The sequence below is a fragment of the Herpailurus yagouaroundi genome, unplaced genomic scaffold (assembly GCF_014898765.1).
Source record: "Herpailurus yagouaroundi ecotype Mexico unplaced genomic scaffold, PumYag 221, whole genome shotgun sequence".
NCBI classification, from domain to species: Eukaryota; Metazoa; Chordata; class Mammalia; order Carnivora; family Felidae; genus Herpailurus; species Herpailurus yagouaroundi.
Window position 1 is genome coordinate 14,642,171 of NW_024412452.1, and position 27,236 is coordinate 14,669,406.

At 36.0% G+C, this 27,236-nt stretch overlaps 1 protein-coding gene and 1 non-coding gene across 3 annotated transcripts in view; one reads left to right on the top strand and one right to left on the bottom strand.

The window, feature by feature from the left end:
* Positions 1-27,236, bottom strand: part of APLF (aprataxin and PNKP like factor) — an 85,161-nt gene that overhangs the window by 38,950 nt on the left and 18,975 nt on the right. For both annotated transcript variants that reach the window (XM_040458210.1, XM_040458209.1), the window contains exons 3-6: positions 21,226-21,398; positions 11,614-11,761; positions 11,156-11,288; positions 3,212-3,357 (exon numbers count right to left, since the gene is read on the bottom strand). In XM_040458210.1, the coding sequence (XP_040314144.1) occupies positions 3,212-3,357; positions 11,156-11,288; positions 11,614-11,761; positions 21,226-21,398 (600 nt within the window). The remainder of the gene's footprint in view (positions 1-3,211; positions 3,358-11,155; positions 11,289-11,613; positions 11,762-21,225; positions 21,399-27,236) is intronic.
* LOC121019325 (small nucleolar RNA SNORA28) lies at positions 13,414-13,537 on the top strand. Its single transcript, XR_005785536.1, has one exon. It is a non-coding gene; the product is annotated as a small nucleolar RNA SNORA28 (small nucleolar RNA).

Genomic DNA, 27,236 nt, shown 5'->3' on the forward strand with positions numbered 1-27,236 from the left:
GAGCCCAGCCAACCCACAGAATTATCAGAAATAATAAAACACTGTTAAGTCACTAAATATTAGGGTAGCTTGCTTACCAGGAGCAGACAATTAACATGCTTTATAATACTATTTGCTTAAGTTGTTTCAGTTAGGCTTCCTTCTGTTTTTTGTAACACAGCCCTAATTAGATTATGTAAATCATGTAGATTATTTCTTTAACGTTAGTAGATTCAAGCACCCTCATGTTCACTCCCAAATTGGACAATTACATAACCCGTAAGGAGCTGCAGAAAGATGTAAGAGAATTAATGAGAAATATGGACAATCTCAGAGCAATTATCTTCATGACCAGACATTGAGTCACAAAGCCTGTAGACAGTCTAATTTGTGTGGTAGAGAAATCCATTATACTCCAAATGGAAAGACTTACATTTGAGTCCCGAGATCTCTAGCAATATGACCTTGGTCCACAGTTTCCTCTAAGGTGTTGAATGATGGTACATCAGTAGCTCTCACCTTTCAGTGCCATTAAAATTGTGGGAGTTTATTTACAATAATACTGTTGCACAGGCCCTGCAGATCAACTGAATCAGAATCTCAGGAACAGGGCCCAAGAGGGTGAAGGTGATTTCTGCCCCTTCTTTCCACTTCCTTTCTCACCAATTCTCCCCAAGAGAATGTGATTCTTTCTAAGTAAATTGACCTACCTCTACTCTATAGTCCTGGCCAAACCGTTCTTAGTCTCTTGTAACTGGTAATCTCCTGCCATTAGACTAACTAGGTGGGCCCAGCCTCTTGTTTTCTCTCACTTTTAACTTTTTCCCTCCCCTGCTCCACGCTATAGAAACCCCTCAGGATCAGCTGCCAACCAGTGTTAAAACTGAAACTGGACAGGGACAGAGCATGGAGTTTGGAAAGGCTCTGCTTGGCTTTTTAGTCTAAGTCACTTTTTCTGGCCCCACTTTACCAGAGAGCCCTGCGTAATGTGTTATGAAAAGGTTATGGAAAATTGAGGCTTATTTCTCCTGTACTAGGGGAGATGAATCTCCCTCAGAAACCCTAAGGAAGGAGAAGTAACGCTCCGGCATTCCTGGGACCTGGCTCCCCAGCAACAGTTAATACGCCTTATGATACCACCTGCTTAAGTTGTTTCAGGTAGGCTTCCTTCTGTTTATAACAGAGCCCTAATTAGATTATGCGAATTAGGTAGATTATTTCTTTAAAGTTAGATTCAAGCACCCTCATGTTCACTCCCAAAATGGACAATTATATAACCCGTAAGGAGCTGCAGGAAGATGTAAGAACTAATGAGAAATGTGGACAATTTCAGAGCAATTATCTTCATGACCAGACAGTATTAGAGTCACAAAATTCGCAGACAGTCTAATTTGTGTGTCTTCAAAATCTCACAAATACCTCAAATATCTCAGATCTCTGCTCGCTACTCTCTGCAATCTATCAATTAAGAAAGTGGTCTTAAGTTTTACTTGTAATTACCAAGCTTGGGTAATGGGTTGGGATAAACACAGCAAAATATCCATACTACAAATTTTCTTCTGAAAAAAGTAATTTTTCTTCTTGGAAACAAAAGGCAGTCACATTAATATGTTCAGAGAATAGAGCATATTAGGGCTCAAAGTAAACAAGTTTTATCTTAATAGCTTTTTATGGTCAATACATGTGAGTTAGAAAACATTTTGTTTTCATTTATTAAACCTCACTCCATAAGTAAGCAAAGGAGTTGAGCCCATGGGGATTAGACCTCACTTCCCTAGCTGGAAGAAAGGATCCAGTGAGAAGCCAGATCTTTTCTAATGGGAGAGGAGGCAGGAGTGAGGTGAGTACTATAAAAGGCCTGACCCTCTGGAAGACCTGATTGCATTTCAATCATCCCAGCATACACTATTCTAAAACCAATCCTACTCCTTTGGCTCCTGCTAAGACTAAAAAGATGGACACCCACAGGGCTTAGCCACAGAACTACAGATCACGAGAACTGTTACCTAAAGCCACCCTTTTCTGAAGATGAAAAATACCTGAACTTTCTGCCTTGCTCGCTCACTCATGCTTTCTCTCTTTCTCTAATTCTCTCATTTTAAATGCATCCAATAATAGGTCCCATTTTCATTAAGTACCCAGTGTTAAAGAATGCTTAAGTCAGCCAAACCATTATAATGAGTTAGCAAAAACTGAAAGAGGAAAGAGAAGGTTTCTAAATATTGTAAATTAGCCCAGAAATAATCCTGCAACAGACTATTAAGAACTAGCCTATCAGTTGTTCTTCACAGGTATCAAGAAAAAAAGTGGCTACATATGCAGTCTGAGGATGACCAATGAAATAGAAGAAACCGGGTTTTCAGAATGGAGGTGCCAATTACAACCAGAGTCTAGTGGTCTCCACTTTCTTTCCAGTCTGAAAATTTCTAAATTAAATAGGTATGTTTTCTACAAAGCAAGTACGAATTTAGTTTTTGTAAGCCAAAAAAAATCTGGGCTAGTTTTTATCTTCATAAACTCAGTAATAAATAGCAGTTTGGGTTTTTCCTTGCTGCATACAACATATAATTAATTCTTACCTAGAACACTTGATAAAGAAAACAAATGATCAAATAATAAATTCTTTTAAAGATTTTATTTTTAAGTAATTTCTACACCCATATTGGGGCTCAAACCTACAACGCCATGATCAAGAGTCACACACTCTAGGGGCACCTGGGTGGCTCAGTCAGTTAAGCATCCGACTTCGGCTCAGGTCATGATCTCAGTTCATGACTTCAAGCCCTACGTCACGATCTGTGCTGACAGCTCAGAGCCTGGAGCCTGCTTTGGACTATGACTCCCTATCTCTCTGCCCCTCCCCCGTTCACCATCTGTCTCTGTCTCTCAAAAAATAAACAAATGTTTTAAAATTTTTTTTAAAAAGAGTCACACAGGGGCGTCTGGGTGGCGCAGTCGGTTGAGCGTCCGACTTCAGCCAGGTCACGATCTCGCGGTCCGTGAGTTCGAGCTCCGCGTCAGGCTCTGGGCTGATGGCTCAGAGCCTGGAGCCTGTTTCGGATTCTGTGTCTCCCTCTCTCTCTGCCCCTCCCCCGTTCATGCTCTGTCTCTCTCTGTCCCAAAAATAAATAAATGTTGAAAAAAAATAAAATAAAAAAAATAAAAAGAGTCACACATTCTACCAAATGAGACAGCAAGGCGCCCCCAAATAATAAATTTTTTAAAAAATCACCTTGGATGAAATGATAGACTCTTCCTGATCAGCATTTTTGCACTTTTTCCCTGTGTCTTGCTCTGCTGATGTACTTTTTGAACTTCCTGATGAATTTAATCGCTTTCTGCAGATTCCTTCTTTTCCACTTCCCTGGATTATATTACCTTAAACATATACAGAAGGAAAAAGAAAAAATTATCTTTTATCTTCAAATGTCAATCAGAAAGAAAGAAGAAAGAAAGAAAGAAAGAAAGAAAGAAAGAAAGAAAGAAAGAGGATAAAAGGGCAATTAAAAGTAAAAGTCCATTTATATTAATGCCAACTTGAAAACACTTATTTGCAAACCTCAAAAAAGTATTAAGCAGCACTTTGGCTAGGAGCTCCAGCCCTGGAGACAGTCAGACCAAGATGCTACTATGAACAGGTGCTATCCTTGAACTGCTTCACCTTGCCTCTCTGAATGCTGGTTTTATCACCCCAAAAAAGGGAATTATAATAATAACTCATAGAGTTACTACGAGTAAATGAGGTTTGATATATAAATTATGTATCACAGTACTTGAGATGTGTGAAATATTTATTTTTTATTTTAGCATTGAATTTCCTAACAGAAAATTTAACATATAGTCAGCCAATGAATTTTACATATAATTATTGAGCCCCTAACATCCACAGTGAGAAATTAAACTTAACAACAGATTAAGAACCCAAAATTACCCAAAAGGGAGCGTGACCTCTACAAACTTCACCAATATAGAAAATAAGTCTCAATAACAATGGACACTGTATCCCATATAATACTTAGCCAAGGTGCAACATATTTGGCAAACCTAAGTCGGTATCATATTTTGTTAATAAATCCATGAGCCCTCTAATCAGAAAAAATAAAAAATCTGCTCTTTTTAAGAGGACAATCTTGGGGCGCCTGGGTGGCGCAGTCGGTTAAGCGTCCGACTTCAGCCAGGTCACGATCTCGCGGTCTGTGAGTTCGAGCCCCGCATCAGGCTCTGGGCTGATGGCTCAGAGCCTGGAGCCTGTTTCCGATTCTGTGTTTCCCTCTCTCTCTGCCCCTCCCCCGTTCATGCTCTGTCTCTCTCTGTCCCAAAAATAAATAAACGTTGGAAAAAAAAAAAAAAATTAAAAAAAAAAAAAAAAGAGGACAATCTTCATGCTTAATTATCTGTCTCCCCTACACTCAAATGGCAACTTCATGAGGGCAGGAACTTTATGTGCTTTGTTCACTGTTGCCTCCTTTTGTCTCCAGCGCCTAGAAATGTGCCTAGCATAAAACTGGTGCTTGGTAAATGTTTGACTAAATGAATTGTGAACATAAACAGAATTGGCAACAATCACCAAACTAAAAGGCAACCGACAAAATGGGAGAAGGTATTTGCAAACGACATATCAGATAAAGGGTTAGTATCTAAAATCTATAAAGAACTTAATCAAACTCAGCGCCCAAAAAACAATCCAGTGAAGAAATGGGCAAAAGACATGAATAGACACTAATAGACACTTCTCCAAAGAAGACATCCAGATGGCCAACCGACACATGAAAACATGCTCAACATCACTCACGATCAGGAAAATACAAATCAAAACCATAATGAGATACCATCTTACACCTGTCAGAATGGCTAACATTAACAACTCAAGCAACAAAGGATGTTGGTGAGGATGCGGAGAAAGAGGATCCCTTTTGCACTGCTGGTAGCAATGCAAGCTGGTGCAGCCACTCTGGAAAACAGTATGGAGGTTCCTCAAAAAATTAAAAATAGAACTACCATACAACCCAGAAATTGCACTACTAGGTATTTATCCAAGGGATACAGGGATGCTGTTTTGAAGGGGCACATGCACCCCAATGTTTACAGCAGCACTATCAACAATAGCCAAAGTATGGAAAGACCCCAAATGCCCATTGACGGATGAATGGATAAAGAAGATGTGGTATATATATACAACGGAGTATTACTTGGCAATCAAAAAGAATGAAATCTTGCCATTTGCAACTACGTGGATGGAACTAGAGGGTATTATGCTAAGGGAAATTAGTCAGAGAAAGACCAGTATCATATGACTTCACTCATATGAGGACTTTAAGAGACAAAACAGATGAACATAAGGAAAGGGAAGCAAAAATAATATAAAAACAGGGAGGGGGACAAAACATAAGAGACTCTTAAATATGGAGAACACACAGAGGGTTACTGGGGGGTTGTGGGAGGGGGGATGGGCTAAATGGGTAAGGGGCATTAAGGAATCTATTCCTGAAATCATTGTTGCACTATAAACTAAGTTGGATGTAAATTAAAAAAATAAATTAAAAAAAAAAGAATAATGATATGGGAACATAACTGCAAATGTAGTGAACATAGACTATGAGGTAATGATTTTTCAGTCAGTGTGGCATAACAATTTTATGTTCATGATGACATTAGTTAGGAAGCTAGGAATCCACTGTTCCCACTGGAAGACATGTGAAGCAAAAATGTCACCTTTCTTTAGCAGTCCCCCTCTAAGTGTATTAGTCAATGTTCCATTCATGCAGTTATTCTCAGCTTCAAATCACTGTTTCTAGAAATAGGCAGGTTTAGGCACACTCTTCAAGGTGATAACACGTTTTTTTTTGTTTTTTTTTTTAATGCACACATATCTTTAAGCATTTCAGTCTCTGGGATTTAAAAAATAAAGTATTTTGCTCTCCATTTCCACAACTAAAGTGTCTTCACTTCAACACCTGTTCAGTTTTCTTTGTAACAAATCTGTGAATGTGTGTCTATGCTACTACAAAATTGTACTCACCGTGTGATTGATACATTTTAATAAATTATTTTCTGAGAATTAAAAGAAAAAAAAAAGACAGAATTGACCCAAAGGTTCCCTTGAGAGCCTGAAGAGAGGTTTTGTAACGCAATCCACAGTGACTATTCTAATGTTCTAAAGCACGGTTTAGCAAATTTTTCTACAAAAAGCCAGACATAAATATTTTAAGTTCCATTGGCCATATAGTATCTGTCACAACTACCAGCCTCTGCCTTTAGAATGCAAATCAGCCACAGACAAAACACACATGGATGAGCATGGCTGTATTCCAGTAAAACTTTATTGACAAAAACAGGCAGCATGCCAGATTTGGCTCGTGGGTTGTAGTTTGCTCAGATCTGAACTAAAGGATATTCAAGTGGTCTGAAATAACACTCCTTCATTAAGTAAGGAAAGAAATACTGTCCATATTATTTAACAGGAAAATCAACTGAACCAATATAATGTATTTATATAAGAAATTTATGAATAAACTTTTCAATAACTGAACTGCCTAAATTACTTAAATATTTGCTTTGAATCTAAATTAGGAAGATTTCATATCATTTTAGAAACTGTGAGGAATAAGACTAAATAAGACTACACAGCTTCATGCAGCAAATGTCTAAATGCTACAAGAGATAAGAATTAGTCAAATCAAGAGAAATAATCAACTAATGGTACTGCTTACTATGCTAAGAACCAAAAATGTAAATTAAGCAAGACACAGCATCTGCCCAAATGGCAGTTTACCACATTCCCAGTGTCACACATGTACATAAAATCCTAAGCTTAAAAAATATATATTTAAAATATTCTTCAAAATTCCAAATTTTCTACTACAAATATTCTTCTAAGGACCAGAGCTAATTTCTTTTTGCATAGGAAGAAGCCATGTTGATACTGCTGTAAAAATGCTCTTTACAAAGAGTATATAAAATAAACAGCTTAATTAGCTCATAACAATCATAATATCTGGCATAGCAAATACTTTTCTACGTCCCAAATGGGTACAGTTAAATGATCACAATCTAAAAGAAAATAACTTAAAACAAATTATTTTTAATATTACTAGTTTCATTTACTTGTATGAGCTGTTATACTAACAGCTATATGCAGGTGTCATTAAAATTACAACCATCCCTGATCTCAAAAGCTAAGCAGGGTCGGGCCTGGTTAGTACTTGGATGGGAAAATTACAACCATCCAACTTTATCCTCCAAAAGAACCACCGTAACAGTTACATTAACAATTTGAAGTGTATCCTTCCCAACTTCCTAAGGTTAACCAAATATACAAATACATATGCGCAAACACACACATGACTAAAATAATAAATGCTATCATTTTTGTGGGATAAAGACACAGAATTGGAATTTCCGGATCCAAGAGTGTTGTATACTTAAATATGTAAGAGATGCTGCCAAAGTAGTCATACATTTGTTGCCTAACGATTCTTCTGTAGTATGCCCCAAATTTCTGAGTTTTACCTTCTTTTTTGTTACTAAATATTTAAAACCTTCTACCTTTTATAAGGGTGACAGATAATATCTGCCAGTAGGTTTGCCACTTTGCTATTTCCCTTTAACTTTGTTTATAAGTGTCTTATGCACACGAATTTTTTTTTCATTTTTAATCTAAATGTACCTGTTAATTTTTCCCTGATGGTTCTGGGCTCCCTACCATCTTAAGAAAGCTCCCCAGAAGTAATAAAAATATTGTCCCCATATATTCTTCAAATGCCTTAATAGTTAATTTTTACATTAAGATTATTAACTCAATAAAAATTTATTTAAGAACATGGTATGAGGTAGTGCTCTAATATTGCTGTCTTCCAAATAGAAAGCGAATTTTCCCAACATTATTTATAATAACAATGCATCATTTCCCGAGCAATTTGATCTGATAATTTTGAATATATTAACTGTATGTTATTTTGGTCTGTTTCTCAGTGTTCTGTTCATTTTTTACTGGTCTAACTTATGTATTCCCACTCTGGAATTATCAACTACTTAAAATAGAAACCAGACCCAGATTGTGATGTAAAAAGGTTCTTTAAAGGAAGAGGTATTTCTGTTATTCAAACTGTCCTTGAGCACACATGGAAAAATCTCCTAATTCATTTTGTACAACACTGACATAGCTCAACGCTAAAATCTGACATAGATGGCACACAAGGAGAAAAATACTAATCACACTTAGGAATATAGATACAAATGTCCTAAACTAAGCAACTCTAACCTAACACAACTTAAAAATAATAAGCCATCATGATAAATTAAACTTATTCTAGGAAACCAAGCATGGCACATTAGGAAATCTACGAACATCACTAACTACACTGACACAAGAAAATGCAGGACTATTTCTTTTTGTTTTTTCTTTTTTGTTTATAGCCCTGCCCTGACCCCACTGCTCACCTATGCCCTCCCCTTTCTCTGTCCCCACCCACCCCTTGACAGGACTATTTCTACACCAAAAAATTTGTCAAAGAATTCAACAGTTATTCCTGAAAGAAAAATAAAGAAATAAAACATCCTAAAAATGACAGAGTATCAGAACTGAATTCCAATCATTTTAAAGCTGATACACTAATAGAATTCCTATTAAAATCAGGAATAAGATAGAGATGCCAATTTTATCCACTTTATTCAAAATTTATAAGGTCTAGTTCATTAACTAAAAATGTTTTAAAGGCAGTAGAGCAGAAGAGCCAGAACTGTCATAATTTTGCAGATATGAAGTCATACAGCTAGATAATCTGAGAGACTTACAAAACTACCAGAGTTAATTAGATAATTTAGCAGGGCTGTTGGAAATAAAGTAAACAGAATAACTAGCACTTTAAGTAAATTTTAAACTATAGTCGAATTAATAGAATGTCAGTTCAGCATTTACAGTCTGCATTGAGCAGAATATTCTCAGAATATTCTGAGAATATGTGGAAAATATTCAGAGTACAAAATTAAACGCAAACCAGATGATTTGGGGACTACTTCAATCTTTTTCAGCATGTGCCACCTTTCTTGACTCCATTTTGGAGGGTTAGAAGACGGGAGAAGAAGGGTACTGCAGAGTAGCAGACACCAGTGAAACTATAAAAGCTCCTTTTTCAATCTAGCAAGAATCCCCTAGCCCAGGAATTGTGACTACTCCTAGAGCCTAGAAGGCTGAGGGAACAGGGATGACTGGCAGTCAGGAGAGGGCAGGCTCTGACAGCCATGCCCAAATCTATTCACTTGCCAATCACCAAGGGACACAGAGAAAATTTTAGCCCAGGCCTGAGAAACTCATGATAATTTCCAAGGGCTAATATCTGGGGACCCAGAAAATAATCTAGAACTATTCTGGCCAAAAAACAAAAGGACAGCAGCCTGAACACAGCAAACATTCAGGTACATTTAAGGATTAAACCAAGAGTTAAACTGAGAAAAGATCTAGGAGAGGATGCAAGAGCATATTAAAAAAGAAAAGAATAAAAACCCCAGAACATAGGGAGGGTAAATTTGTGGGGCAGTATAGTGACACTGCTCAGAGCATGGGCTTTAAAGCTCTCAGCCAGAGCTAGGTCTCAATTACGGCTCTGGGATTCATTACGTGATCTTGGAGAAGTCATTTAACATCAGTTTACATCATCTGTTCTGTACCTAATGACACAAAAGGCTCTAAAACAGCACGTTAATCAGACCATCTAAAGAGATATGAATGAACAAAGTACAGTACTAAACCTGCAAAAGACTTAAGAAAGTAACCGACATCTAAATGAGTCCAAAATGCATCCTAGAAATTGATTTTTTTAAATCTCTAGCATTGATACATTGACCTGGATGATTTATTACTTAAACAAATAAAACAACAACAATAATGATAATTATAAACTACACAGCAGAGAAAGTCAAATTATTTTGAGTTTTGATTAGCTGGATTCAAGTACTAAACTGCCCTACAGGTACTTCTAAATCTTCGTGTCTCTGAAGGAAACAAGTAACCTAACTTTGTTCTTACAACTACCCCCAAAGTCTGTTTACAAGAAAGAATTCATGTCAGAATCCAAACACTTTTCTATCTTATTTTGAAGCTTTAGCATTTTAAGAACACTGTGTATTATATAATATTCCTATCCAAATCAATGTCAAATTGTTTTCCTTTGCATGTTTAAGGTGAAGTACTCAGAAAGGTGCTTCAGATTTTACATGGTACATCTAGCTAGTGAAAGTTAATAGCTATTTTTAATTTGCAGCCAAATATATTTTGGACTGTTAAAGGCAATATAATAGTGGCAGCACAAAAGCAGGTACCATGCAAAACAACTCTGAAAGAAAAGGACTTGCTTGCAGGGAGGCAGTTCACATCGGTCCAAATTTTGGTCAAGTAAAGTTATTCTTTCTATATTAGAGAAATTGTTCTATGAGAGAAAGTACCTGCCCCCTCTCCAGTACCATTCCCCACTCCCCATTTCCTTCCTGCCAACTGAGGAATTACCACGCTTAATGAGAAATGTTACTGATAAAAACATATTACATATGTAATGATGGGTCTTGGAGATTGAAAACCACTATAAAACTCTTACCAGGAAATCTTAGGTTTAGATATGAAAATTCTCCAGATCACATCTCCCACAATACATAATATATAACCTACTTTTCCCATGAAGTCACTCTAATCCTACCAGATCTAGTTTTAATCATCTTGACTCAATGGAAATGCCCAGCAGGTGACATAAATCATTGTGGTATCTGCCATGACAGTGAACTGTGCCAGGGCAGAGGTGCCCCCTTCTTTGAATTTTCCTGCTCATAATATTGTGTGCTCGGCAGTTTTTTATTTAATTAAATTAATTTAGAACGCTCTTACTGTACTGGCCTTTTATGTCCTGTCATGGTTGACACAACAACAACAGGTATGTTTGAAAATCTATATTAACATAAGTCTAGCACATAAGATAAATAGCACTTGTTAAATCAAATGGTAATTAGCAGGATGGTATATGATAGATATGATAAATGGCATAAAATAATAATTTATGTTTTAAATTAGACTTCACGTACGCGTCTAAAAACGTTAGGCTAAGTTATACACTAACATAACCACTAGTCTATCTCCATGAGTTCAGAAAAAGTTCCAAATTCTGCTTACTGTTTTCTAAACAAAACCTACCCCCACTGCTGGCTGGTGCTGAAAGGTCTTGGTCACTTCGATTGCCTGTTAACATCCATGCTGGCAGGATTCTTCTCCTCTGGGCAGGGTTAGACTGTTGCTTACTGATGTCTCTACCTTCACCTAGGAAACACTAAAAAGGCATCTATATATTAGTTACTAAAAATAATCATTCAGCCTTAGTGAAACTGTAAGATTATTTACTTTGCAGAAAACTACCATTAAAAAAAAACCTATCCGCAACCGTGGACTGAATTAGTCAAATTTCACAAAAAAAGAAATTCATTATCTCTATTAGTTGATGTGTTAGACTAAACTCTATTCTGAGCTATTCTATTTAGCTTAACCTAAAAATGGCAATGCCAGTAATATTGTCATGATATGGCTAATTTCAGGTGTCTTTTCTCTTCTTGAAGTAAGGAATATGTTACAAATGGACGGGGTCTTAAATTTCTCACCTCACTATTTGCAGTGGCAGTTTGGGTCTTAGCTATTTCTGTGCTTCTTTCCAGCTGTGGGTTACCAGTTGTCTCATCAGGCGAATTAACCGAGGATGATTTTGGTGTTTCATTTAGAATATTATCTTCATCAAGCATCTGACTATTTCTATAAAAATAAAATAAAAATCATTTAAAACACTTCTATTATACCACGTCATTATAAATGTGATTCTCCCAAGGACATCTGACTAATGAATTGTGTTCCTTTTCTTGGCCTTACCAAGACAAAAAAGCAGACCATAGTATACTAGAATAAAATAGATAGATGAAAATATGTTCTTCATCTTCTGCCCACTGTATCAGCATAAAATGCATTTATCTTTCTGAATCATGGGCCTAGTAGCACAGCTATTTATGAAGATGGGTAGTGGCCATCTCTCTGAAAGCTTAAGAGCTATTTACTTAGTATTTGTCAGATAGCCCATAAAAGTTAAGATCAGCACCCAGCATCCAAAGAGAAAATGCAAACTGCAAAAATATCAGCTAAGCTAGTTCGGCTTTGGAGAAAAAAATAAATAAAATCCTAATGTCATGTTCACACATGGCTACTACTGGAGTTCTGGACAGGACAGCCACTTGTAAAATCTCCCCAAACCTGTAGTCCAACTGGAAGCTAAATGTTCTGACACAGGAGCATCTACAGTCATATGTGGAACATACTTAGCAGAACCAACTACCTCGCGCTTGCTGCAAAGTGCACGAAGATCATCCAAAGCTGATGGGTCATTACTCATTAAATATGCTTAGAGACAATCCAACAAACGTACTTTTTTGAAAATTTGAAAGTATAGATGGAAATACTACTCAGAAATAAAAAGGAAAACTGATATACGACAACATGGATGAATCTCAAAGGCATTTTGCCAAGTCAAAGAAGCTGACACAAAAGGCTACATATCATATAACTCCATTCATATGACATTCTGAAGAGGTAAAGCTACAGGGACAGAAGTCAGATCTGGATGCCCAGGCCCAGCATGGGGTGAGGGGAATGACTACAGAGTGGCATGAGGGCGCTTTCTGGGGAAATGGAAATGTTCTCTATCTCCCTCACTGTGGTAGAACTTCCATAACCACATACATTTATCAGAGTACACTGAATTATACATTTAAAAGGGATGGATTTCACTGTGTATAAAAACAGAAGATAGAAGATTTCAGAAATGTGTCTAGCTGAGAAGATAACAGTTAATGGCTTGTTTTGTTCGAGTATTTCTTATATGGGAATAATCTCTTTCAAAGGCAGACTTGAATTTCAATGGCAGAAATCAGCCAAAAGAGAAAAACTTAGACTAAATCACTGTGCAACGTGACAGTGTTTGTTCATTCAATAAATATTGTTTAAATTCTTTTGACTATAGTTGACACACAATGTTACATTAGTTTCAGATGTACAACATAGTGATTCAACTTTTCCAAATTGCTATGCTCATCCCAAGTGTAGCTGCCATCTGTCTGTCACCATACAATGCTATTATAATATCATTGACTATATTCCCTATGCTGTGCCTTTTCAATCAATATTTTTAAAACACCTATGGTGTGTCAGGTACTGTGCCAGATGCTGGAGATAAAGACTGAAAATGTATGATTATCCCATCTATGATACCTCACTCCCCTTCTAATATCCAGATCCATTTTACTCAGAGGACACAGGTGTGCTTCCAAACAACGATTTTTTCCCCAAATTTTCTTCATATTTAATCTGAAAAATATTAAGAAAAATTCACTAGCGCAATAGCTTTTCACAATTTATAGTTGTGACACTCTGTGTCAGATGATTGAAGTTGTCTGATGCAATTGGAGCTGGCTATAGCAAGAAAGTCTAACCTATTCCAGTGTTCTCCTCCATGAGACCAACTGTTATACAGACTTAAACAGTGAGGGGGGAAAAAAAAGAAAGAAAGAAATTAAGCAATAATATCCATTCCATTTCGTTTATTTTCTATTGTGGCATAAATTCAAGACTAACATAAACACACCCTATGGATCACAGATAATTTTTGCTTAATATTTACCAAGAATAAATGTGACAAAAAAAAAAATCCAATCCCAGAACAAAATTGTAATTAACATTTAGTTCCAAATAGGTCAAAGTACAAATTATTTTATTACACTTTTATTTAAATATCAAACACTGTCACTGTGATATAACTGTATTTTTATTTTATCTTCAAAGACTTCTACAAGCAATCAACTATCACAGGATTTATAATGCAGGGTTACCAGAGTTTGCTACATGCAAAAATTAAAACTTGGAAACTTATCTAAATACAATATAATAAAGGTAACTGATTTATCTTTTTAAATAGCTTTATTGAGACATAATTCACTTAACAATAAAATTCATCCTGTTAAAGCATACATAAAATTTAGTGGTTTTTAGGATATTTACAAAGTTAATCTGTAATGCAGCCATCATTAGTATCTAATTTTGGAACATATTCATCACCTCATAAAGAAATCCTGTGTGTATGAGAAGTCACCTCCCATTCTCTTTCCGTCCAGCCCCTGGGAACCACTAGACTACCTTCTATCTCTATGAATCTACATTTTCTGCACATTTCATATAAGTGGAACTATACAAGTTTTTGTGTAGACAGATGTTTTCTGTCCCATGTATGGACAGAGTGGAATTGCTGGACCACATGTAATTATATATTTAAAATTTTGAGGAACTGTCAGAATATGTTCCAAAGAGGCTGTATCCATTTTACAAACCCACAAGCAGTGCATAAGCATTTCAATTTCTCTACATCCTTGCCCACACTTGTTATTATCTTTTTAAGTATAGTCATCCTAGTGGACGTGAAGTAATACCTCATTGTGATTTTGATTTGCATTTCCCTAATGACCAATCATGTTAAATATCTTTCCATGAGTTTGGATATTGGCCATTTGGATATTTTCTTTGGAGAAATGTCTACTCAAATCCTTTATGTATTTTTTAATTGGTTTATTTGCCTTTTTACTGTTGAATTGCAAGAGTTCTTTATATATTCTGGATATAAATTCCTTATCCGACATATGATTAGCAAATATTTTCTCTCATTCTGTGAGTTGTCTTTCTACAATCTTAATGGTGTCTTAGAAGATAGGAAGCTTTTAATTGTGATGAAGTGCAGTTGATCTACGTTTGCTTTGCTTGTGCTTTTGGTGTTGTATCTAAGAAATCACGGCCTAATCCAAAGTCACAAAGATTTACACCTGTGTTTTTTCCTAAGGCTTTCATAATTTTAGCTCTAATATTTAGGTCTCTGATCCATTTTAAGTCCATTTAAAAAAAAATTTTTTTTAACATTTATTTATTTTTGAGACAGAGAGAGACAGAGCATGAACGGGGGAGGGTCAGAGAGAAGGAGACACAGAATCTGAAACAGGCTCCAGGCTCCGAGCTGTCAGCACAGAGCCCAACGCGGGGCTCGAACCCATGGACCGTGAGATCATGACCTGAGCCGAAGTCGGCCGCTTAACCGACTGAGCCACCCAGGCACCCCTAAGTCCATTTTTATATGGTGTGAGGTAGGAGTCTAACTTCATTCTTTTGCATGTGGATATCCAGTTGTCCTAACACCATTTGTTGAGAAAACTATTCTTTTCCCCATTTAATTGTCTTAACAATCTTGTCAAAAATCAGTTGGCCATAATATAAGGACTTATTTCTGGACCCTCAATTCTATTTCACTGATCTACATGTGTTTTTTCAAGCTACTATCATGCTGTCTTCATTACTATAACTTTGTAGTAGGTTTTGAAATTGGGAAGTGTGAATCCTCCAACTTTTTTTCTTCCAACTTTTAGGAACTGTTTATTTTCCATTAACCTTATTTCCATTTTGTTTGCCTTTGTGGAAGAGTAGCTTAAGACCACTTGGTGGTTGTTCCTACCCATTGAGTCACCTGAGCAGTGGGAGCGGCAGACTAGTCTTCAGTGGAGGGCTGAATGGCCCAGTCTTCAGTACGGAACTGCTGAATAGGCACTTGCATACCTTTAGACCAGTCTGCAACTTCAGATTGAGTGGCAGTGAACTTAGGAGCTGAAGCAGTCCATTCACCCTGAAATTCCTCCTTGGTCATAGCCTTTTCAGCAGTGGCCTGCTCTTCCTTTTCAATCTCTTCAGGATCTCTGTAGAAGCACAGATCAGGCATAACCTCCCAATGCTGTTCATGGGAAATGGTTCCAGGCATGCACAGAACTTCCCATCCCCCACATCTGACCCACTGAGTGAGCTCCCTTGTTGTTTCAAGAGATGGCAATGTCAACATAGTGCAGAGGAGAGTCTGTCTTACACACAGCAACGGTAGGCAGGTTAACTTAAGACCCCTCTGTGAAAGGCTGGTGGTCAGCCTTGGGATCAGTAAACACCAGAAGTCTCAGCTCCCAGAAGGCTGCCTGGGTCTGGTTAGGAAGGCAGGAGTGAAACAGCCACAACAGGAGTGGGTCCAGCAACAGCAGCAAACTTCAGCACAGCTCACTGGGCAGTATTCCTGGATGATATGACATATCAGCCAGGTTTTCAATGGCAACAATGGCACAAGCCGCCAGCAGAAGCTTCTCCTAGGTTCTCTTCAGATTTATGATGCAGATACCATCACTTTTCCTTTTGTAAATACACTGTTCCATCTGGAAGTCAAGATTGGTGCCACCAAAGTGGATCCTGCTACAAGGAATTTGAGAATATCCTTCTTCTTCATTTGTAGGACATCAAGGGCTCCAGATATTGTGAAAGCTTCCCTTTAAATAATGACAAGAATCCCCCACTCCAGCAGGAAGCTTGTTCCGGTGGCTTTGGGGGATGCTGGGGACCCCAAAGGGCATTCTTGCAGAACAACGCTGTATGAACCCCTCCTTGGGTAGCACAAAAAGCTCTATTCTTCTTTTTTTTTCTTTATTATTATTTTTTTAATGCTTATTTTTGAGAGCATGAACAGGGGAGGGGCAGAGAGAGAGGGAGTCATGGAATCTGAAGCAAGCTCCAGGCTCTGAGCTGTCAGCACAGAGCCTGATGCAGGGCTTGAACTCACAAGCTGTGAGATCATGACCTGAGCTGAAGTTGGATGCTCAATCAACTGAGTCACCCAGGTGCCCCTATTCTTCTTTTTAAAGCCTGTTTTAGCAATTAAGTTACTCTTAAATCTTAAAAATAAACTCCAAATTAGAGTTAAATATAAACCATGTATTTTTCATCTTTAATATAAAATATGCTCCTAACATAAATGAGCTGGACTTAGAAATAAGTTTTAAAAACCATAGGGGCACCTGGGTGGCTCAGTTGGTTGAGCATCCAATTCTTGATTCATGATCCCAGCATTGTGTGATGGAGCCCTGTGTCACGCTCTGCACGGAGTGTGGAGCCTGCTTAAGATTCTCTCTCCCCCTCTGCTCCTCTCCCCCATCTCCCACCCTCTCTCCCTAAAATAAAAAAAGAAATCATATACGAATTGTAAACATCATAAAAAGCACTAAAAATGACGATTACACATCAGAAATCCAATGTATTATGGAAGTACCTGAAAACTCTAAATCATAAACTGGAAAAAGCTAAAAGTGAAATCAACACCCTGAAAGAAATTTTGCACCAGTAAGCTAAAAGCAAAACATTTAATTTTCAAATATAAAATAACACAATTAATTTGGTTACCCTAACCTAGGCACACGATTACCAAAGCATACACAAAGTACTTATTACCTCTTTCAACACATAGCTTGATACCAACAGTACACCAGATACTACTACTCATAATAAATAGCCTACAAAAAGTACAGTGCTGCTAAAGTGGGTTGTATTCTTAACTTTTATCAATACTACAAACATTCAAAGGTTTTTTTTTATTTGTTTTTAATGCTTGTTTATTTTTGAGAGAAAGAGAGAGCGCGAGTGAGCACGAGTGCAGGAAGGGCAGAGAGAGAGGGAGACACAGAATCTGAAGCAGGCTTCGGGCTCCAAGCTGTCAGCACAGAGCCCAGATGTGGGGTTCAAACCTACGAACTGTGAGATCATGACCCAAGCCAAAGTCGAACGCTTAACCAACTGAGCCACCCAGGCGCCCCACAACAAACATTCAAAATTCACTCTTCCCACAATCTGATTTATCTGAGTTACAGCACTGGTCTTTCACATTAAGGGGACAAGCCTGTTTGAATGGAGATATATATATATATATATAAAATTAAAGTTGACATATAATACTTTAAGTATGAGGCAATGACTGTATTTTATTTTACACAGATGTGCAATATTTTCCAGATTTTTAAAAAAAGTATATAGGGGCATTTGAGTGGCTCAGTCGGCTGAGTGTCTGACTCTTGATTTTGGCTTAGGTCATGGTCCCAGGGTAGTGAAATGGAACCCCACATCAAGCTCTGTGCTGAGCATGGAGTCTGCTTAAGATTCTCTCTCTCTCTTTCTCTCTCTCTCTTTCTCTGCCCCTCTCCCTCCTTGCACTCTCTCTAAAATAAAAATAAATAAAAATAAATTATTTTAAAAGGCATATAATTCTACTGTGGAAATTCACTGTAACAAAAAAATTAGTTCTTTATATTTCTCTGGTCAACAGCTGGTTAAAAATAATGTTCTTTCTACATGTGTGATAAGAGAAAAAGAATAGGAAGATATGTAAAGTGGCAAGCAAAGGTTACTGAATTTAACAAATCAAAAAACATTTCCTCACATAATTTCTTTTCATTCACTAGTTTAAGAATTGTAGATGTAATTTATATTTACTGAAATGCACAGATCTGAAGTGCACAATTTGGTCGTTTTTGACAAATGCATACATCCATGTAACCTAAACTCTTATCGAGACACAGAATATGTTCATCACCAAAAAGTTTGCCTGTACCTCTGGAAATAACCACTACCATCATAGTTTAGTTTATTATAGAACGTGATATAAATGTAATCATACAGCAGGTACTGTTTCGCTTCTTAGAGTAGATACCTCAGCATTTTCTAAGTCCACAATCATGTCATCTGTAAATAAAGACAATTTTTTTTTATACAAAGAAGTTTCCTTCTTTTTCTGTTTTTTTTTTAATCATGAACAGGTGTTGAATTTGTCAAAGCTATTTTTAAGCATCAATTGAAATGACAATTCTTCAATCTGCCGCAGTGAAATTCATTGATTTTTATATGATAAATCCACCTTGTGGTCTTCAAATTCCACTTGGTTATGGTATATTACCCTTTCTACAAATTGCTGGATTTGACTTCTCTATATTCTTATGAGGAATATTGGTCTAGTTTTCTTGTAATGTTATTGTCTGATTTTGGTATCAGGATTATGGAAGCTTCCCAAAATGAGTGAGAATGTATAACCTCTTCTATTTGGGGGAGAAGAGTATAGTATTGGTATTACTTTCTTGAAAGTTCATAGAACTCACTAGTGAAGGTCCTTGTGGCAAATTCTTAAATTGTAAATTCAATTTCTTTAATAAATAAAAAATTCATTAGATTTTCTATATCTTCCTGTATTAATTTTGGTAAATTATGTTTTCCCAGGAATGCATTCATTCATTTAGGCTGTCAAATTCACTGGCATAAAGTTTTAAATAATATTTCTTCATTATTTTTTTAAGGCCTGTAAAATCACTAGTGATACATTGATTCTATTTCTGATATTGATAATTTGTATTTTTTCATTTTGTTCATTTTTTTTCTTGGGAAGCCTAAGTTTACCAATTTTATTAATCTTTTCAAAGAACCAACTTTTGGTTTTGTTGATTTTCTTTGTTATTTGTCTATTTTTATTTCACTGACTCCTAGTCTTACTCTTATTTCCTTTTTTCTATTTGCTTTGGCATTAATTTGCTCCTGTCTGCCTATCTTCTTAAAGGAGAAGCACACATCATTGGTTTTATAACTTTCTTCTCTTCTAATACAGGCATTTAATATAAATTTCCCTCTACTTCACCTCACAAATTTTTATGCTGTTTTCAGTATTTGTTCAAAATCTTTTCTTTTTTTATTTTTTAAGTTTATTTATTTTTGAGAAAGAGTGTGTGTGTGCATATGCAGGGGAGGGGCAGGAAGAGAGGGAGAGAGAGAATCCCAAACAGGGTCCATCTGCACTGTCAGCTAGGAGCCCAGCACGGGGCTCAAACTCACGAACCATGAGATCACGAGCTGAGCCAAAACCAAGAGTCGGATCCTTAACTGACTGAGCCACCCAGGTGCCCCAAAATGTTTTCTAATTTTCCTTGTGATTTCTCTTAGACATATAAGTTATTCATCAGTATGCTCTTTAATTTTAAGTTTGGGGAGATTTTTCTATTTTATTGTTATTGATTTTTTTTAATTTTTAAGTTTATTTACTTATTTTAAGAGAGAGACAGTGGGGGAGGGACAGAGAGGACAGAGAGAGAGAATCCCAAGCAGGCTCCACACTGTTAGCATGAAGCCTGACTCAGGGCTTGAACTCACAAACAGTGAGATCATGCCTGACCTGAGCTGAAATCAAGAGTCAGACGCTTTAACCAACTGAGCCACGCAGACGCCCCTGTATTGTTATTGATTTTTAATTTAATACTATTATGACCACAAAACACACTCTATACTTCTGTCCATTTACTTCTATAAGTCCAGTTTATGTACTCTATAAAAGCTGAAACAGCAATAAATAATCTGCTAATGACTGCCTGAACAAAAGGAGTGCATTAATTTTAACTTTACATCGGATGTTTATTGTAATACCTCATTTCCTCAGTTTCTCTATTCTATATTTTCTGGGGTTTTTTTTTCTTTTTTTAGAGAGAGAGTGAGAGAAAGAGCTGGGAGAGGGGCAGAGGGACAGAGAGAATCTTTTTTCTTTTAAAATTTATTTACTTATTTTGAGAGAGAGAAAGAGAGAGAGAGAGAGAGAGAGAGCACACAGTGGGGGAGAAGCAGAAAAAAAGGGAGAGAAACAATCCCAAGCAGACCCTGCACTCTCAGCTGTCAGCATGGTGCCCTACTTCGGGCTTGAACTCACAAACCATGAGATCATGATCTGAACCAAAATCAAGAATCAGATGCTTAACCGACTGAGCCACCCAGACCCCCTGAGAGGGAGAGAGAATCTTAAGCAGGCTCCATGCACAGCATGGAGCCCAATGCAGGGCTCGATTCCACAACCCTGGGAACATGACCTGAGACCAAATCAAGAGTCAGATGCTCAAACAACTGAGCACCCAGGCACCCCATTTTTCTGTTATTTTTATAAGAAAGAGGAGTTATATGAGTGTAGTCTAAGCCAGAGGTTAATTCGTTAATAAAATTTCAAAAGCTAAAAGAAAAGATTAAGAAAATGTAGTTGGTTTCAAATTAACTATCCTAGTTACTATTAAATGGAAAATACATTCTGAACACATTGGCAAAAGACACACTGCATGTGAGCAATCACTATTGAGACCTAAGTTTCCAGTGTCAAATGTTTTCTAGAGAAATACACACACACACAAACACACACACACCATGTAACTCCTATATTGCCAATATAGTTTAACCCTAATATGGTTTCTACTGAAGCATTTGTGGATGGCTGAGGAATTAGATTACAAATACCATTACTTAATTTCATCAGGCATTCTTACCTTAAAGTACATTCCATTTCTGTTTCAGAGTGTGTAGAGAAAACACAAAAAATGTATTTGTCGACCAGCAAAGAAAAACTGTCTCCAGGATTCAACCAGCGCCATAGATTTCTCTTCAATGGTAAGAGCTGGCTCTTCTCAGAAGACTGATAAAAACATGGATTTGTGTGTATCTAACAAATAAAAAAGAATATAGTGAAATAACTCTAAATTATGAGAAAAATACAATTAAATACAAACTGGTCCAAAATTTCAGTATCAAAACAATTTCGGTACAAACTTAGACTTAAAAGTCTAATAAATTTGGCACTTGTAAGTACCATAATCATTATCTATACATTAAAAAAGGGAAGAGAACTAAAATATACCTCCTATTTCCCTAGGAATCAAAGAAAGAAGCAAAGTTATCAATTACATGGTGAAAAACTACTTCTACTTTGCTTAAGAGGCGCACTCAGACATTGGAAAGAGAAACATGAAAAATAATTCTCAGTATGGAAACTGAGTCCCCTAACTTTCATATCTGTAATTCACTAATCTCTTGGAAATGGATAGCTTCTTTTATACTTATTTTCTCCTAGTAATTTCTTACTATGATTAAAAAGTGAGCTACTATGAAAAGAGAGAATTTGATCAAGTCTCTCAAGCAAACAACATAGCTTGTTTTGATTGGTTTTGCTCCTCACTGAGGAGTTTTCTAACATAGATTAATACAGAAAAAGAAGCACTAAGACAAAAGGTCCAAAAACAAACAAATAAATAAATAAATAAATAAGCATTGTTGCCTACATGCCCAAATTAAAACAAACACACAACAACAAAAAAGCTTTGAAAGCTAGAATGAATACAATTTATCTAGTTCTGGCAATTTAATTTCATGAGGATCTGGCCATAAGTCCTTCCTATATGTATCTGCAATTGAAAAGATTTCTATTTCTTTTAAATCTGTTAAAAGAATGCCGTGAAATAAAATGTGGAGATAAAGATTAGAGGTAGAAATTAAACACAGAGACTATACAAATTTGGTAGGCAATTATTTTATAGGTCAGAGTTATTTTACAAACTATATACAAGACTTCATAAGAATGGACATGCAATGTAACACCTATTTATGCAACACCATATCGCTAAAAAGAGTTGTGAATGCTTCATTTTTAAAAATCAAGTTATAATTTAAACTATGTTTAGAAATCTTTCATTACAGTACCAACCACCCCTAACTTATCTCTCAAAGTGGCTCTGGCTCATGGCTAGGGTTTTGAGCGAGGACAAGCCACCAGATTCTGAGCTTGTACACACTGCTGGGCTTGGAAATTCTTCCCTGTTACTCCTCAGACTTTTAAATGAATCTTCCCCTTCCTTGAGTATACCATGATCACCAGAGTCAGGGATGTTAAGCAGCAAGGACAAGAATCAGGATAGAAATATCAATAGCTTCTGCCTGAACCCCAAATATTCTATAAACGAGGTTTGCTTCTAATAGGCTAAGATAAGACCATGCTCTTATTCATTAGTATCTTAAACATTCAAGTGAATCTCTAAACATTAAATAACATAGTTTAAATAACATAGTTCTAAGTTTTCAAAGGCTAAGATGTTAACTACAAAGGCATAATATTCTAAAAGTAGAAAAGGTAAAATACTTTAGGAAAAAGAAACTAATTACATTCCTTTAATAAGACATCACAAGCCCAAAGTCAAAACAAACATTCATTTTTCAGTATTTTTTACTCAGTTGAATGCAGTTAACATTTTTTAAAATTTTATTTAAAGTTTGTTTGTTTTTAATTTAAATATGAGATAGTTAACATATAGTGTAATAATGGTTTCAGGAGTAGAATTTAGTGATTCATCACTTACATATAACACCCAGTGCTCATCCCAGCAAGTGCCCTCCTTATTCCCCCACCCACCACCCCACCAACAACCCTCAGTTTGTGCTCTGTATTTAAGAGTTACTTATGGTTTGCCTCCCTCTCTGTTTTTATCTTATTATTCCTTCCCTTCCCCTATATTCATCTGTTTTGTTTCTTAAATTCTACATGAGTGAAATCCTATATTTATCTTTCTCTGACTTCACTTAGCATAACACATTCTAGTTCTATCCATTGTTGTAAATAGCAAGACTCCATTCTTTTTGATCTTCAAGTAATATTCCAATGCATATATGTATCACATCTTCTTTATCCATTCATCAGTCGATGGACATTTGAGCTCTTTCCGTAATTTGGCTATTGTTGATATGCACTTAACATTTAAATTTCAAGTGGTCAAATATCAGGTATTTAGCAAATCCAGTCATAGAGAAAGTGGATCAATGTATGTGGTCTATGATCACCTGTTTCTTTTCCTAAAATTGTTCATACAGGGGATTCCAGAACCAAGAGCAAAAACGACATTCCAAGAAATCTAATATTTGGTCCTACAAATTAAACCTAAACAAATATTACTTATTGATTACATTTTTAAACGGCTTTGAGAGAGAGAGAGAGAGGGAGTGTGCCCATGAGCCAGGCAGAGGGAGAAAGAGAGAATCTTAAGCAGGCTCTATGCTCAGCACGGAGCCCAATGCAGGGCTCGATCCCACAACCCTGAGATCATGACCTGAGTCAAAATCAAGAGTCAGACCCTCAGCTGCCTCGGTGGCTCAGTTGGTTAAACAGTCGACTGCGGCTCAGGTCATGATCTCACAGTTCGAAGGCTCATAAGTTCAAGCCCTGCATAGGGCTCTGTGCTGACAGCTCAGAGCCTGAAGCCTGCTTTGGATTCTGTGTCTCCCCCTCTTTCTACTCCTCTCCTGCTCACACTTGCTCTCTCTCTCTCTCTCAAAAATAAGTAAACATTTTTAAAAAATTTTTTTAAAGAATCAGACACTCAACTGACTAAACCATCCAGGTGCCCCAGGTTTTTAAAATCTATGTCAAATTACATATGCTTCAACTAAAAAGCTACACAGACATGAAGTCCAAAACAAACAGTTTTTTAAAAGTTATAAAGTAGACAAAAATCTAGCAGTATTAAGAAACAAAAAGGGAGAAGACACACATATACACACACACCACACACACATACATTTTGGAATGAAAAGAATGACATTAAATACACACAAAACTTAGTAGAATACTGCAAATACTTCATGCCAATATATTCATAAAGAAGGCCAAAACTGACAATCATCTTAGAGTATACACCAATTGACTTAAAAACAAAAACAAAAACAAAAAACAAGCACGCACGTGTGTGCGCGTGTGTGTGTGTGTGTGTGTGTGTGTTTCTTTTGGATTAGACCTATAATGTTTTAACAATATAATCAGTAATTAAAAATCTTTCTAATCTCTCCCTAAACAAGATCCAAATGGATTTAAAATTTTTCTGAATATTCAAAGTCTTCCTGAGACCGGAAAAAGATGGAAAGCTCTCCAATTCCTTTAATAAGGTTAAGTTTACTTTGATTCTAAAAGTGGATAAGGGCAGGCAAAATACCGGCAAACCCAAACTCACAGTAAATAAAAGATATGAGCTACCTATATGAGAAGCATATTTTTGGTAAGTGCCTTTTAACATATCCATGGGAGTATAAGTGCAAACTTAAATATATTATGCTATAATTTTAGAAGTGGTGCAAAGGATGCATTATCCCTGAAGAAATGGAACTAAATAAAATACAAAGCAGTTTTCTACAGCTTTCTCTTGAAATTATCATAAACATTAAAGAAAGATTAATGTGTACACCCAAAAAAAAAGTTCCTCTCATTTTCAATTTTTTTTTTTTTTTTTAATTTGGGAAGCCTTTTTTTTTTTTTTTTTCCTTCTTTTTTTTTTTTTTTTTTTTACAAAATGAGCTGTGGAAAAGCTATTGTAGTATTTTATAGCTTTTTTCCAACTACACTCACAATTTCATAGGAGGAAAAACAATCACAGCTCAGGAATTTTATTGCACAAAAGAAAAAACACAGTCACCTAAAGATGGATATTTTAAGGATTAATACCAAATGGCAAAAAAATATATTCTTCTGCAATTTATATGTACTTTTAGAACTACTCCCTCAGTCATCCAAGAACCAAAAAGAGTATGATTTTATTAAAATGAAATAAAAGCATTGACAGCTATGAATTTACCCAGAGGACATATCTAACTACCAGTGATATAGTCATTTACAGAGAACACTGTCGTTTTGCCTTTATAATACATTTTCTCCCTGCTGATACCAGACTGGAGATTAAATTTAAATGACTCGCAAATAAGCTAACATCATCTCCTATGAGCTAACATTATCTCCTCATGCACTATTTCCAAGAACTGCTGAGAGCTAGAGTCTTTTTTAAAAGAAAATATTAGAGGGGGGAAAAGAAAGACAAATTCATCCAATTTAAAAGTACAAATTAGTAATTGCACTAATTGCATTCATCCATCATTGTCAAAGTTATGTTTCTATTTGATTGGATTTCTAATTTGAAGGAAAGTAGAAAAAATTTAATCACTTAAACATAATTTGGAGTAGATAGCATACAGAAAGGATCATAATAAAACATTTGTTATAATTCATTTACACAATTTTACAAAAAACTTTTAAACCATGGCTTCTCTTTCAAAATTTTATTTCAGTTGTACATATAACCTGCTTTAATAGATCAATTTGTGATTGACTACAGAACAGAAGGTAAATGATATTTAGCACATGTTAAGATTAAATGAATGAATTAGAAGTTACTTGTCTATCTCTTTATTTTCAAGACCTTAACATTTCTATTAACAACTATGGTCAGTTTAGAATTTCTCTAAATTTCCCTAAATCACACCTTGATGGTGCAGCTACATTAAGCAGGTGAATAAACAAATACACCTATTTCAAGGAGATAGGCATTTTGTTGCAACTACATTAACATAAACAAGAAATCAAGCATTATATACAGCAAAGGACCTATATGTATATCACCAAGTCTAAGAAGCAACTTTCCTTCGAATGGTATGGTGTAAATAATTTTCAGAATAAAATTCAAAACCCAATTAAATACTATTCTAAAAATAAAATTCGAGTACTAGAGTTGTACATTTCCTTAAAAATAAATACATTTTTTTCATGTCCTTTCATGTTTAGTAGTTTGGCATTACAAAAGTAGCTGCATCACATTGTACTATTATTCACTACACCTTTTTCATGTCATAAGTGTTCAATAATAATTTTTAAAGACATAATACATGTTAGATATTATGTGTGGATCCACCACCCAGTTTCAGAAAAAGAATATTAACTTTTAAAAAAAAATTTTTTTAATGTTTATTTATTTTTGAGAGAGACAGAGACAGAATGCAAGTGGGTAAGGGGCAGAGAGAGAGGGAAACACAGAAGCAGAAGCAGACTCCAGGCTCTGAGCTGTCAGCACAGAGCCCAACGCAGGGCTCGAACTCATGAGCTGTGAGGTCATGACTTGAGCTGAAGTTGGATGCTCAACCGACTGAGCCACCCAGGCGCTCCAAGAATATTAACTTTTGATGTCCCTTTTGAGTCATTCCCTATCCCATTCTCTTCTTAGTTCACTCAAAGGTAATTATTATACTGACTGTTGTATCTATCACTTCCCTAATGTTCTTTATTATTTTGGCACTCAAGTTGATGATCATGAATATACTGTTTATTTTTGTAGAATTTTTAATCTTATATAAATGAAACTATACTGTATATATTCTTTCAATGTTGCTTTTATCAATGTCATGCTCCTGATTCTAATCTATATTTTTCATGCTTTCACTGTAATTTATCCTCACTGTTGTAGTGTATTTCATTAAATGAATATATCACAATATATTTATCAATTCCATTGTTGATAGAAATTTATGTTGTGTCTAGTTTCTTGCTATTATATAAATAACTTTGCTTTTCAGGTTCTTGTACACATCTATGCATGTATGAGATCTAGCTTGTAGGAAATGCACGCCTTCAATTTTAGGAAATTAACGTCAAGTTATTTTTCAAAGTGGCTACAACATTTAAGCTCCCACCAAAAGTTTA